Here is a 14,783-nt window from a genome sequence, read left to right on the forward strand (position 1 = left end):
GAGCAAGCAAACTTACAGAAATCGCGCTATGGGCCGACACACATATTTTCATGGCGTTCAGATTGTTTTATTGTTAGGTCATATATATTTGAATTATTCTACCCATGTTGTTCCTAATCACGCGTTCTTCCGTTATATGTCAATCTGTATATTCAATTGCGCACTGCTTTTCCAGAATCCTACCAGATGTACCCTTTCATGTACATGTTAAACATCCTAATTCCCAGATTGAAAAATAAAATTCCAAAAATATTTGGCGCGTACTTTTATTCAAAAATGTATTTTACAGGGCAGTATTCAATAATTACGTATTTAAAATTCGTTCAATGCAGCATCGAGAAAACAAGAAAATATACTGGAAATCTTCTGAAAAATATTAACGCCTTGGCTCAAACGTGAATGTAGCATGACTGGAACTACTACCATGGTAAATGTCATTTATGGCACCACAAATTAACAACACTGTTATGCGAATCAAATTCACCGAAGTCAAATATAAATCTTGGTCAACCAGTCCTAATATTTACTCGCACTTTATCAAGCGTGGCCAGCGGGAAGTATATTCGACAGAAAATGATGGAAAATTCAGTATTTTATCATGCGTGGCCAGCGGGAAGTATATTTGACAGTAAAGGATGGAAAATTGAGTCTTTTTTCTTCATTATACTTTTAAAAATTATGATAAAAAATGAAACTTGAACAAAAATGGTATCTTCCATAGAAAAATCTATAGATCGACGCGCAAAAAAATAACAAATACGCTGAAATTATAGTAATGATATCTAATAAACAGAAATTATTGGAAAATTATTTTATTGTACAAAGCGACGATGAAAAAATATAATAAAAAAAATTGAAAATATATTCAGCATGAAAACGAATAACGGATCAGGAAGGATTTCAAAGCTTTTCGCAAGTGCTGAAACCCTTTCTTTTGCTTCATAGAAGCTCTGTACGTATCAGTGGCTACTTGTTTGAAAGATTCAAATATAAAAAGTAAAATTTAATGATGACTTTTATCCTGGCTGGGCCTTGGAAGTGGCGTGGGTCCTGGGGTTGGTGGCATATGCTGATGGTTCATTGGCGGCGCCTGTCGATCTTCGTGAATGGGCGTCTGTGCGCCGTGACGCCTCATCTGTGGTGGCATTCGCTGTCGTGGCGGTATCATAGGATGTGGCATATTATGCATGCGGTGGTCATGTGAACCCCCGTGAGGTATCTGTGGCATATGCATGTCCTGGTTATGTGGATAGGGCGAAGGTGGAGGGCATGGGTACATGTGGCCCCTGTTTTCTTGATCATACATATGTGTAAACATGTGTCGATGTAGAGAGTGTGTCGGGGGTCCGAACTTATGAAAATCAGGGTGACTTTGGTACGGATGATGTGACCCCATCCCAAATGCTGAGACACATCTCTCTGGAGGAGCAAGTGGGCCTGCTAAGGAGAACAATGCATCTGGCTCGCAAACAAATTTGTAGACGTATCTCTCACCCGCGACCTGAAACAAAGTAGAAAAAAGTAAATATTAATTCACATTATTGAAATGAAATTTGATTTCACTAATTACACTCTATGATATGATATGATATATGAATGAAATTACGTCTTTACTAAATGATAGGTTTATGTCTTACCTTTTGCATTATTCCTTTCTCATAATAATACCTCAGCGATCTGCTCAATTTATCGTAATTCATTGCGGGTCGATTCTTCTGAATTCCCCATCTTCTTGCAACCTTGAAAGAAAACGCATCAATGAGATTGGGAGTATATTTTGAAATAATCAAAAATAATACTATATTTTAATTTTTAAAATAATGTTGCATGTAAAGGTAACGTAAACGTAAATATATTTATCAAAGGCTGGCAGCGATACGCTTTGTGATAAATGATACCGAAGTGTACTTCTTATGCTGTTGAAGCTGATAGTGGTTCATCTGTCAAAGCCATATTCACCTATAATAACAGCGTTCAAAAAACCTTAGATGTCGCTGCTCGATAACCAATCTTGGTTCCCCGCGGCTTCCCTTCCTCAGTAAAATGGGTGTTTGATTTTTATTTTTTGTCAATTTCTTATGTTATCTTTGACTGGATGGAAAAACTTGACTATGACTTATCAATTCAAATAAACAAGTTCCAGCAAAGCGGTTTGCCAATTGCTACCTACCTCTTCGGGTTCAATTAACTTGAACTCAAGTCCTCTTCCAGTCCATGTAATAAAATGTTGATTCGAAGGATCTTCAAGTAATGCGACAAGAAACTGCCATAACTGTAGACTTCCACGTCTGTGATATGGGGTCCCTGATTCCCTGTTAACAGTATCAGAACCATTTAAATGGTGACCTTGGAAATCACTAGCCGTAACCGTAAGCTAGATTGTAAAAACGCAAAAAACAAACATAAAATTAATTAGTAGTCATAGTAGAGTTATATTCTTTATAGCACCTACCTCACTTCACTTGCTCCATTCATATCCGGTACAAGTGCATCGGACGGACAATGGAAAAGACCTTCAGTAGCCGGATCTCCAGATGCATTACGTTCTCTGGGCATCGGCGAGGGAGGCGGAACAAACGTCTTTTTATCGTTGTTGACGTTTGGTGACGATTTTTGGTCGGTCGAACTCAATTTTGGTTTTTCGTTTCCACCTGTCTTTGTTTTTGACTCTTTCGTTGGTTGTGGCGTTGAGTCTTTTTGGCTTACAGGGGTGGGTGGTGGAGGCAGATGATGTCCGGGGTCCGATTCAGAAGGACGCAACGGTGGATGGAGACTCGTCGGCGGATGCATTCGTCCCCTTGACGACATGATGGCGTCAGTGGTAAGATGTCGCTAAAACCAAAATTGAATATTACAAATAAAATTGTCGATTTTTAGCAAATGAATTTGCAATAATATGTTTGAGTATGCCGTTAGAATTTATTTAAAAAATATGAAATTTAAACTCCAGATTTCGATTTTTCGGGATTGCGATTTGAAGAATAAATATACACCTTACCTTCAAAAGTGGATGATGTTTCGACGCGGGATGAGTGTAGCCAGTCTGAAATATTTCTGGATGATGCTGGCCGAAACCGAAGCCATGAACATCTGAACATATTATAAAAAATAGATTGAAGATTGCTCCAGCCAACAAATTAAACTGTAATATAACGGTAAATAGTGATTTTTATAACTACGTAAAAATTTACCTTCGCCCATGGATTCAACTTTGACAGGAGGTGCTGGCATCGGCGTGGGATAAGGTTGCACATCGCTGACAGAACATAAACTCTCCTGAAATATTATTTTTTGTAAACTATATTAATCTTATATGATAGCAAAGAACTATACACGTTTTATTATTAAATTGATGAATGGTTTAAGTAAACGCATTGTATCTACTTGTACGTGCATGAAATAAATGGTTCATATACTGTACAGTGAGAAAAAAGTTTTTCAAATACTTTCCATTTTAAATTGGTGAAATATCATTTCATAATCTCGATTCATGATCTCCCATTCTAATAAATTCAAAATTTATTTGGAAAATCATCGCTTTGGAACTCGTATAGTTAGAATGACAGTACAATTACTAAATATTAAGACCAGAATGCAGATGTGGCATGGTCGTTATAAGAATTTAAAAAAAAAAGTAATATGTCGTCATAATTACCAACCTGTTTCACAGCAACTTTATGAAATCCTGTCACTGGATGGTGTGATGAGTATCCTGGCGAAACCGCGGGAAATACCGGTGCGGAATTATGACGCCATAGTCGAGGGTGATATGGTTGTCCTCCATGATGTGCTGCTGGGTTGTCCATCGACTGATATCGCTGTGCATTATACCCTTGATAAGGTTCTTCTGAATACTGACGAAATCTGAAATTTAATATGTAATGTAAATTCAGTAGATTAGGACTAATGAAAAACATTTTTGCATTTGTATGCTGCTCTCCCATTTCTTTCTGAAGTTATTTTTATCCTAAATTTTAAATAAATATTTCATTTCACGAGGATGAAAGAACTGCAATATATACCTCGCATTTGATTAAGTTTAAAAATTTCACAAATACGCCATGCCAACGAGGGAATGGTGTTAGTTATATAAAAATTGCGTACAATATCTTCGGCAAGTAAGTCACAGAAATCATCTTATCTGTTAGAATATTATCCATCTGAAGACCACGTCCAGCCAAGTATATTTTAGACCCACGTAATATATTAATATATATATTACTTACCTTTCTCTCAGAGCAGCGTCTTGAGGTACGGCATTATTACTGACACAATGCGTCTGTGGCTGAGGACCTAATGAAATATATTAACATTCATTATGTATTATTTTTTATATTGATAGATTTAATAGAAATAAATAAATAGAGTGATCTGACATACATCAATACCCTATTTTGCTCTGATCACTTGAATGCTCGGGGTGCAAGATGCGTACGCGCTAAAAATATCCGAAATCATTTCCGCTTGCATCAAAATTGACGTGCTTAGGAAGTATTTTCTGACGATTTCAAATCAAAACCATAAGGCATTACAATTCAAAACGCTTTCGTTTTATTTTTCTTACAAAAATAAACAAACGTGTTTAGTTTCGTGCTAATGATTCTGTATATTTGTTGATGAAATTATAGATAAATACGTTTTTCTTGAAAGTGTTTATGTTGGCTTTATCAGTTCCGCCGGCTCGCGGTTTGGCTCATCACGTTCTTTACACTGGCTATGCCCAACAATCCTACGGTGGTTCAAGTCCAAGGATGTAGTTTTTAACTCTCGAATTAGCACAAACAGAGTCTCAAAGACGACACACATTTTAATATTTAAATTTTGTCGTCGGTTCAATGAGAAGTATTGGGAAACGAATAGGGAACAGACTTAGTACATAGGCTTCAGACATTAATCATATTATTTGATAAAATATAATATTTGAGAGCAGCCCAAAAAATTTTGCCAGTGAAGTCATTCACAATCTATTGCCAGCGCTTGTTTAACAATCGTTGTATTGTTGCGAAAAACTGGCATATTAATTTCACGGTAGGCCCAAAAATGTACATTGACAAAGAATGGACAATAACACTTGCCCTCGTATTTTAGATTACTCTGGCAAAAACGTGACAGTCGGAACAACATGAATTTCTAAGTTTAAATTAAATAGCCATAGCCCATCAATTACCTATTTATAAACGGTTCATGGCTGATGGTCGATTATAGGCTTTCGATTAAGTTTCGATACTTGACTTTGGAATACGTCGTATGATAGAAAACATGTCCAGTGAAACAAAATACATGCCAACCCCAACGCCGTCTTGAATTCCTAACTCCCCTATCCATCATTCAAACCAATTTTGCAATCATCAGAAAACAACATTAGAAGCTTTAATTACCAATTTACATGAAACGCAATGGATTTGAGCAATAATATGCGATTTTTCAAAACCCTATATTACAAAAGTCCCATCATAATCCTAATATGTAAATATCAACGACGCAAAAGAATATTTTGATTATTCGAGATTTAAATAATGACCACAAGTTTAATAATATCATTAAATATTTGGAAATACTAAGTGAAGTTTCTGAATATATTTGAATTGTTTGCGAAATTAAGTCTAATGTGCAGAGATTTATGGATTAATTCAAAGGAAAATTAATGATAGCTAGACAATATTTTTAAAATTTCAAATAAAATCGATATTACCATTTTTTGTATAAAAAATGTGAATTTATAGCAAAATCTTCATTTCTATCAAATTTTACGTAAAGAATTTGTGAAATATTATAAATTAACCGAAAACTAGAGTCAGTTATTATTATTTGAAATGACCAATAGTAATAATGCAAAATTTCAGTTGCCAAATTGTTTGAAAACCTACGTTCTTATATTTAAACCGTCGTTTATCTACGTAGCTTCAGTTCCAATAAATATTCATTTTATTTCAGCGAGATTTTATTATCACCAAACGAATAATCCTCGACACTTTTTATGATTTAATTAAAAGTAAGCAGTAACGACATATATTCGTCAATGGAAGGATGATTCTGTTATTTTAGTTGGGCGTGTGCTTGTTTCAATCAGACTACTCTTTGATCTTAGGTTGACTAAGTTTTTACGAGCAATGAAGTGGGAACACCGCATTTTAAACGAGTCGTCGTCTCGTCTCAGAGTTCTGTGTATCAAGCAACTTTTCGCTCTAGTTAACCATCAGTAACCTCATGCGGATAAAGAATAGAAAAGAGAGAATCACTGATTCTTTTTGTAACGAAAGGGCGACAAGAAATGTCAGTGTTAATTATTTAAAAAATAAAATCATCATTGTTTTTCAGACTTCATATATCTCAAATTCAGCATTTTGACTTTCTGAAAATTGACATTAACGTTTAGGCAAAAATTGTTAATCACAACAGCATTTATGTTCGTTTTATAATTGTACGCAATACAAATAATAATATACTGATTACATTACCACTGATTTTATCTCTTCAGTGTCTTTAAACCAAATTACAAATACGTAGTGTATTTTCGTTCTCGCACTCGAATATTTAAATTACAGATATTCTGCCGCTCGGAAGAGATTCAAACTCGGGCGAGTATCGTACAAATTTATATCTTTGGTACATCGAATTTACGGTTCGTTTCGCTTGAACTACACAGCGGATTTCAATCCAAAGCAAAAAGGAAGTTTTTACTCAATACTTCGACACGGTCAACGCGCTAGATGCAAAAACAAAAGTTACGTCACCCTTTTTGGTTCAATTTTATTTCAAGGTGCAAACAAATATTTTTGTAAAGAACGCGAGCATAAAGAATATGAAGAATTACAGCAAATATTAGCCTCGAGAATGTGAATTAATATCACTATTTCGAGTTTCTTTTTCATATTTGATTTGTTCAAATTTTGATAAATCGAAGCAATGTGATCGAAAGAAAGGAGGCTTACTTTTTGTATTTACTCAAATAATCCGAGCAATCAAATGGCATTTAATAACCGTCGACGTTCTTATGATTAATTTTATATTGACACCGCAAATTTTAGATTAAATTCTTCAAGAGTTTATAGTCAAGGTCGTTGTTTTCAATAAAAAAAAATTTTTTTAACGCACAACAGAGATCGGTAACCGCGTAATCTAAATTATTAACTGTCACTAATATGACAGCACATACAATCACGACAAGAAGATTTTCGTCGAATTATTGGTGTTTTTGTAGATAGAGATTACAATTTCGTGGCATTTTAGTTTATCATAGCAAGACGATGTTGGGTGTGACAGATCATATCTGAAGGCATATCAAATGACAAAAGATCTTTTTGTAAATGGAATGATGCCACAACGCTACGTATCCTCGAATAGGCACGACTAAGTTATAATTTGTGCTATTCGGAAAATTTCAACGTAAAACCATACTTGTTCTAGGGAAGCGGATTAAAAAACGAAGTGTCACTCACCACTCCAGGGCTCTGGAGCTTTGAAATCCGTTTGTGTTCGTGTTGGCGGCCTCATGGGAACTGCCGGTGACGTCGTCACATTGGGCGTACACTGAGCCGCATTACACGCAGATTGATATGGCATGGGACCGCGATGGAACTGCTGTGGGTTGTGGGCCCAGATTGCGTGTGGACCACGACCAGAGAACATTTTCTGATTACAGGGAACTGTCATTTCTGAAGGCGACTTGATCGCATTGTTGTTAGTGTTCTGATTACCATTAGTCGCCGGGTTGCAACCATCGCCTATCCCCGATACTGGCAAATGGGACAGAGGTGGCGGTTCTGCAAAGTTTGTATGGGGTGGAGTATTTTCGGCCATTTCAAGTTCACGCTGAGGTAGTTGTTTTTCAAAATGCTTCGGATAAACACCACCGTACGAGGCCGCAACTCCATGCCTATAAAATTCCGCACTGCAAGAGCGTCCACGGTTAGCAGGATGTTCGTTATTGTTCAAATCGAACCCGTTTCCTCCTGAACCACATTCGCTAAGCGGGGAAGCGCTATATCCTGAAAAGCCCGGGGAATGAAAAGGACTAGGATAAGATTGTGGGCTGTTTTCAACGCCATTTATTCTGCTTCTGCTGAATTCCAAAGTATTGGGTGCTTGGATATTTCGTTGTTGGGATAATCTTGTACGAGCAGCAAAATTCTGCAAATCCCTGGCAGCAGACCGATGCCATTCAGCATGTTGTGGCACTAAGCTGGGGTCGTTGTTTTGATAACATGCCTCCGGTCTTGAAAAACACGATGATCCTTGAGGTAGTCTTTGATCAGGCGGAATAGAATGAAAATCTTGAGGCGGGCACGGATTGCTTCCACTTGGACTGATACCTTGGGGAACTTCGGGAGGAAATACGTCATCGCATTGATTACTGATGTGTAAAGGGGTAAGAGGGATGTTGATACTTCCCTCTGAAGTTGCAGTTCGTCCATTTGGTCCGTTTGAACACTCAGGTACTTTAGAATCAGGTTTCGAGCCTTCTTGGTCAAACTGTACCACTGTAAAGTAGAAAAGATCGTATAAGACTGATGCATTAGAATAATAATGCTCATTAAATTTGTATCCAAATTACAGACGACTCCCGTAACGAAATATTTATATATTACTAATATTACCAAGCTAAGATACTGAATATGCTCTAAATCAAGTCCCTAAGAAGCATAGCAAATACCTTCGCATATACAGTAATTAAAAAATCCATGTCCAAAAGTAGACACAGAATAAAATGGAAATTGCGTGTTGTATACAACTTTCTATTAAAAATTTTCATGACTTTTTCAAATCCACATTTTAAACAATATATTTCATTTGATTTACGCATAGCCCTTTAATTCTGAGTCTTTTATGTTTACCCGAAGATCACGTTATTGACGTTTCTACTTTTTAATGTTATAATTTTAATAGTAGTAATTAGGATTCGTTTGCTGCGCGATAATAATTTATTGCGAATATACCGCTTCGACATTTAGCTTCCAACCTGTGTAAACTTTGCAATGACGTCTTTGTATTATTATAACATTTCATGGGTGCAGAGCAACAAAGGTGTCACTCGAAAACTTTATTTACAGCGAGCTATGAGATATTTACACTGCCTAGTTTTTTATTTGTCGTAAGTTCGGTGTAATGACACCAGAGACTTCTGCAAAGACGAGCTAAAAATTAACCTGTTTTTGAGCGATAACGCAGAACAAACATCGAGAAAACCACGTAATCGCTAGGCTAGTGATAAGTAGTTTAAGTTATAAGAATAAGCGCATTGTAACCAACGAGTTAACTTAAAATATATTTGGCAAGAGAGAAAGAAAAAACCTGGCAGATATATTACGATTTGAAGGCTCTCGTAAATTTTATTTGACTTTTTTACGAGATAGGATATCCGATTTGTGTTTGTTTGCTCATCGCAAAGAGAAAGCGAGCAAACACGGTTGTGAGCTGTGCTACGCGAGTACGAGACTTTTTTGTGAATGGTCTCATACTGACGGAAGATTAACGAATGGTTGCGCGCGCACCCCATCCTCGCACGAGCAGCAGCGCGTAAACCTCTTGTCTTTCGTGGTCCAATGCGAACGCACAAAGGGTTCCATTCACAAAAAAACACTTGAGTCGAGAAATCGGAAGTGGCGAAGCGACTTCTTTGCAGTTATATTGAATAGTTAACTCAGCTAGTTGTGTGTGTATACAAATGACTCACAGATTGAGATTCTTTTAGATATTTATTTTAATACAAGAAGAGCGACGCCATTTTAATTTTTCTGCCATCTAAGATTGAATACCACAACAAATTAAAAATATCATTTTCGTGATTTGTGGGTTTCTCAACGCACTTTCTTGGAATCTATAATCCGACCATGACCTTTTACAATATATGTTTGATGATCAAATGTAACCACAAAATTTACTATCTTCGGGTCGAACATGGATTAAATATTGACAAATGTGTTTTGGCTTAAATTCACGTTATGGATTGTACAATATATAGACTGATGTATATAGTATGCTTTTAAAAAGGGTATGGTAAAAACAATTCTAGTACGAATATACCGCATAGGTAGTAAATGAAATTTGTCAATTATTATACATGAATACATTTTCAATGCTTAGTAGTCAAGCAAGATATCTTTATCTGTTTCAATCTATGATCAGCAAAATATTCATTTCAAAACCACGTGTTTGAACAAAAAGATTGTTTTTGATACAACACAAAATCATAATCTAAGGTTTATAGCGAATGGATGCGCAGATACATTTTCAGTAAATTCAATTAATACGTAACCGGTTTCCTGGAGCGGAAAATCGCACCACAGTATGTATGCTTATTATAACTGTTGTTTGTTTGAAAAGTTTCACAATTTTGAAGGGGTCTTTTTTGGCACTACACACAGAGGTAATTGAAATGAGGTTATGAAAGCCTAAATTCCAACTAAAAAATACTTGACACCTTTTTAAAAGAAATGGTAAACTTGCATACAACTGGTATACATAAAGCCTGTTTATTCGTGGCACACCCTGCTTATACGCTGTTATCAAAGCTGCAACCGCAAAGTGTCGGAAGTTTTGGATTTTCGCCCACGCACCTGTCATCGCCAGGTGATCTTGTATAAACTGAAGCGTTAAGCGTAATATAATATCAAGTCAAGTTCAAATATTAAAGAAAAATAATTTTCAACTTTGGTATGTATTGGAGATTGCGGGAGTATGAAAGTGTTGCATCTACTACTTCTCAATCAGTTAGTAGTTTATTTTTTTAAGAAACTGAAAATACATTCGGTACGAAAATTAAATAGGAGAACACATAAAATGGCATTCTAGGGTGAAGGAAGATGCGAAAAACTAATGCTGGTTATCGAGCAGCGACACCTACACTACCCGTATATTTCCATATAAATAAGCTAATACACGTTGCACGATTGCATCGGTTTAAACATTGCAATATTGCCTAGAATTAATTCAATGATGTGTAATATTATATGTAATGATTTTGAATAAGTTTTCCAATTCAACTCCTTTATTATTTAAATTGAATGCGGAGATTTCGTTCTATTAGTTATTTTTTAACAATATTGAGATATTGCGCAATAATGACGACAAAGTAGAAAACGATACATAAAAAGGAAAGGACGTTTTAACCTTTCTAGCGATTCCGCCAGCTGGGTATGACAGTAATTTCCTTTGTCTTCTATGTGTAATAATATTATTGGCCGAGCATAACTCATGATTACATCTCCGATTTATCGATATGCCGTACTTGGTATGTGTCATTTGTGCTTAGTGTAGTAACAGTGACGTAAGGCAAGTTAAATATCGCCGACAGTACGTGAAAGCGATGTTATTTCTTGACAAACCACGATCGACTTGCCGTGTTCGCCATAACGTTTACGTCAGTCGCAGAAACCGAAAAAATCTAATTCAAAACAAATTTATATCTCTAAAATCTTCAAAAGTATGGCGCATGTATTACATAAAAATATCAGGAATAGCTAAAATGTATTTTTGGCCATGACGTTTTTAGTCATTTTTATCATGGTATGGGCACATTGTATTGTTTCGGATTACAGTAAAAAAGTATTACTCTTTTTAATAAACTTTTTCCGAAGAGGGTATAATTCTAAAGCAGCCGGGCGTCTTTTTTGTATAAAATTATGACATAGGAACAATGTAACACAACACAATAACTATGCCTATAAAATCAACAAATATGTAGTAATCATTATTGAATTCATTGATAAATCATGAGCAAACTATTTTAGATTATTTATGAAGACAGATAAAATATATGAAAGTTACTATTTTCCCTATGAATAATAAATACAATTTAGTCCATATAATATTTATATATATGTCAATGACTCACAATTTTCCACTTGAGGCACGAACTGATCGTCGTTCGGACTTTCAGCTAAAAAGAATAATAAATATATAAATTTCAAAATAAATTTTGAAAAATATTGAAAAAACACAAATATTTTAATAATAGTATGTTAGCACTGTGCATCGCGGGATTTTTCAGGTACGTACTTGGTCGCTAACTCGATATTCACACAATCGATATTTGTTGGTGAAATAAGTACTGTCATTGAAAAATGGGTGGTCCCGTTTATATTTCTGTATCGGTAGTGAGTAAGTGACCAATGACGCAATTTCATTGAGAAAGGCGGACTTAATTATCAATTTCCTAAATAAAATTTGGGTATACTCCATGGCCGCTATGGGGAAACGTGGGCCCAATTTGATAACCCCTTGTCTATAATATCAATTAGTAAACATTTTAGAAAATGGCTCTGTTGACAAGATTTATGTAATGAATATCATCGCAAAGAAGATGTTATATAGTTTTGATTTTTGCGAGTCATTTAAACCTTATACTTGCGTTATGAACTTGTTCATGATTTTGAACTTATTTGACATAATAAATCCTACGAACAGAGACTAAAAATTTCAAACTACAATTTTGAGTGAAATTATGTACTTGATATTTAGATGCCCTTCGGCGAAGTTTTCCGGATGTTTGTGTTTTCATAATAACTAGTGTTTTTGTGAATAAAATAAGAATGATTTAATCGACTTACCGCTATCCACTATCCAAGATGTCAAATCTGATAAAACATCTGAAAAAAATAATTGAGAGTGTTTTTAAGAAATACATAAAACTGCTTCGGTGCTGGTGTCATAACTTCGTATGATTGCGTTCAAATATTTGTAATAATTCACGAATACTTGGACCACAGCAAACCGAAAGAGACTCGAAAATTATAGAAAACAACGGAAAATAGTCGAATTATTTCATTTAAATTCAAATTAAGATATGCATAGAACTAATACTATTAATAGAAACAACGAAAAATGAAATGCTGCGATGGAAATTTAGGATACTTATATTAAGATTTTAAGCCTTGGGGATGAACCAACTTTAAAATATATTACCATCCGATAGAGCAAAATCGTCGTCCGTTATCTTGGTATTACCGTTGTTGTTATTCGAGGATCCGTCGTCATTAAAATTCTTCTCGTTTGGTTCCATTGGCGCAATGTTCTGTAAATTATAAAGCTCAATAAATAAAAATGTCGCATTTTTGTTATTTGTTGCACACTAACTTCTAATAGGACTAAAACCCATACATTTTTGTGAAAAAATCATTACTATTCTATGATTGGGACAAATTAGTGGTGAAAATATTATAAATTAAACTGTTTTTAGCAAGAACAGAGTACGTGTCGTTACTATTGTTGACCGCCCAGATAACGAATGAAGTGACTAATTTGTATCATGTGGTTTCTGTCATTTTCCTTGTTATGTACGAATAAGTAATTACCTCACTGATTCACATCCATTTTAGTCGAGCGATAATATATAACAAATAATATTATCGCTTGTTATGTTATGTGAAGTCTGATACATGGTAAGGTAAGTTATTAGAAAATCAAAAGCACGAAAACTGTTTTTCATGACGCATTAGTAATAGAGTGTTATTTAGTCTAGATGTTTTTTGGATGTCGTAATTTAGACTGGACCAAAATAGTACAAAGTGTACTTGAGGTATCAAAGGTTATGCTTGACCGGAATATACCGAACTTGTACAATTTATACCAAATCATTTCGACCAATAAAAGCCGCCATGTCGTCGTCAATATACACTGATTATAGGGTGCTTATGAAGTCTTGCATTAAATTAGGTAAAAAAAATAAGCTTCGTGTAACTGATGATAGGCATATAATGATGTATTAAAATTCAAATAAACACTGATTAATACAAAACAAACTTGGCCAAAATATATTTGAGAACTGACATTATGACGAAATTTTTATTGTAAGAGGACTTTACGAGCACTCTGTAAATCTCCTCCGAGACACCCTAGTATTTGAACCACTTACGACTTTTTCTTCAGTTGCGATCACTGGATAAGACTAATTCCCACCTCAAACATTCAACTATTTTATGAGGTATATCCATATCTTTGTTTCCAAACGAAAATACAACGCAGATGTAAGAAATCTCGCAATGGACAATTGCGCTCAAAGACAACATAAATCAAATTGACTTACATGAGGTGAGAAAAAAGGAACTTCTTGGTCGCACATCGCGCCCTCCTTGGATGATATCATAAACTTCTGTAACGTACAAAGCAAATTTCACTTCGTTCCGTTGTAAATCCAAAGCTTTAGAATTTTATGTCATAAATTATCGAGGTATCACTAAATACATTCTGCAAATGTAAGAATACGTTAACCTGTGTGTACAACATCGATTGATTGAGGGAAATGAATTTTCTACATTGTGACAAACAAAGGCATTCATAAATTTGCCTTTTTCTATTATTCTCATGATTCCACAATCCTTACAATTTCAGGCGATTGAGGAAAATTAGTACAGATTTTGTTTTGTGTTATAATTCATGTTACAAAGCTCATGCTACTCTCGTGCCGTCCATGGTCCCATATCCCAAATCAAGTAGATTTATCAAGAGATAAGTTATGTAAACGGAACCTACGTAAACTTACTTATCACCGAGCTACTTCCGTATCACGAAATCACGTGATTGACGACGAGAAGTACACGATTCGAGCAAGGACGTGCTGCAAAGGAGTTAGAAACAAGACGCAAGGCGCTGAAGCAAATGCCATCAACGCAGTGCCATATAACGGCGCGCGTGGCTCTGTCCCAAATTCTTTAGCATATAGCGTCTTCAGCATGGAATCTGGGAATAATGCCAACAACAAATCGAAATTCTACATTGAATCGCCAAATCTACCGACATTTTATAGTATTGTTAGGTTTTATTTAGCTGAGGAATAAATACACGCT

At 35.4% G+C, this 14,783-nt stretch overlaps 1 protein-coding gene across 1 annotated transcript; it reads right to left on the bottom strand.

Annotated features, from left to right (window-relative positions):
* Positions 1–243: 243 nt before the first annotated feature.
* LOC120342698 (uncharacterized) lies at positions 244–14,500 on the bottom strand. Its single transcript, XM_078110895.1, has 14 exons — positions 14,480–14,500; positions 14,024–14,184; positions 12,904–13,012; positions 12,549–12,587; positions 11,834–11,878; positions 7,440–8,480; positions 4,227–4,293; positions 3,660–3,864; positions 3,192–3,276; positions 2,999–3,090; positions 2,453–2,832; positions 2,171–2,312; positions 1,638–1,739; positions 244–1,501 (listed from the first exon to the last, which is right to left on the bottom strand). Exons 2-14 carry the CDS (start codon positions 14,081–14,083, stop codon positions 1,004–1,006), a joined length of 2,865 nt encoding a protein of 954 aa, XP_077967021.1. The 5' UTR covers positions 14,084–14,184; positions 14,480–14,500; the 3' UTR covers positions 244–1,003.
* Between the last annotated feature and the right edge of the window lie 283 nt (positions 14,501–14,783).

This window comes from Styela clava, chromosome 3 (assembly GCF_964204865.1).
Source record: "Styela clava chromosome 3, kaStyClav1.hap1.2, whole genome shotgun sequence".
Taxonomy (NCBI): domain Eukaryota; kingdom Metazoa; phylum Chordata; class Ascidiacea; order Stolidobranchia; family Styelidae; genus Styela; species Styela clava.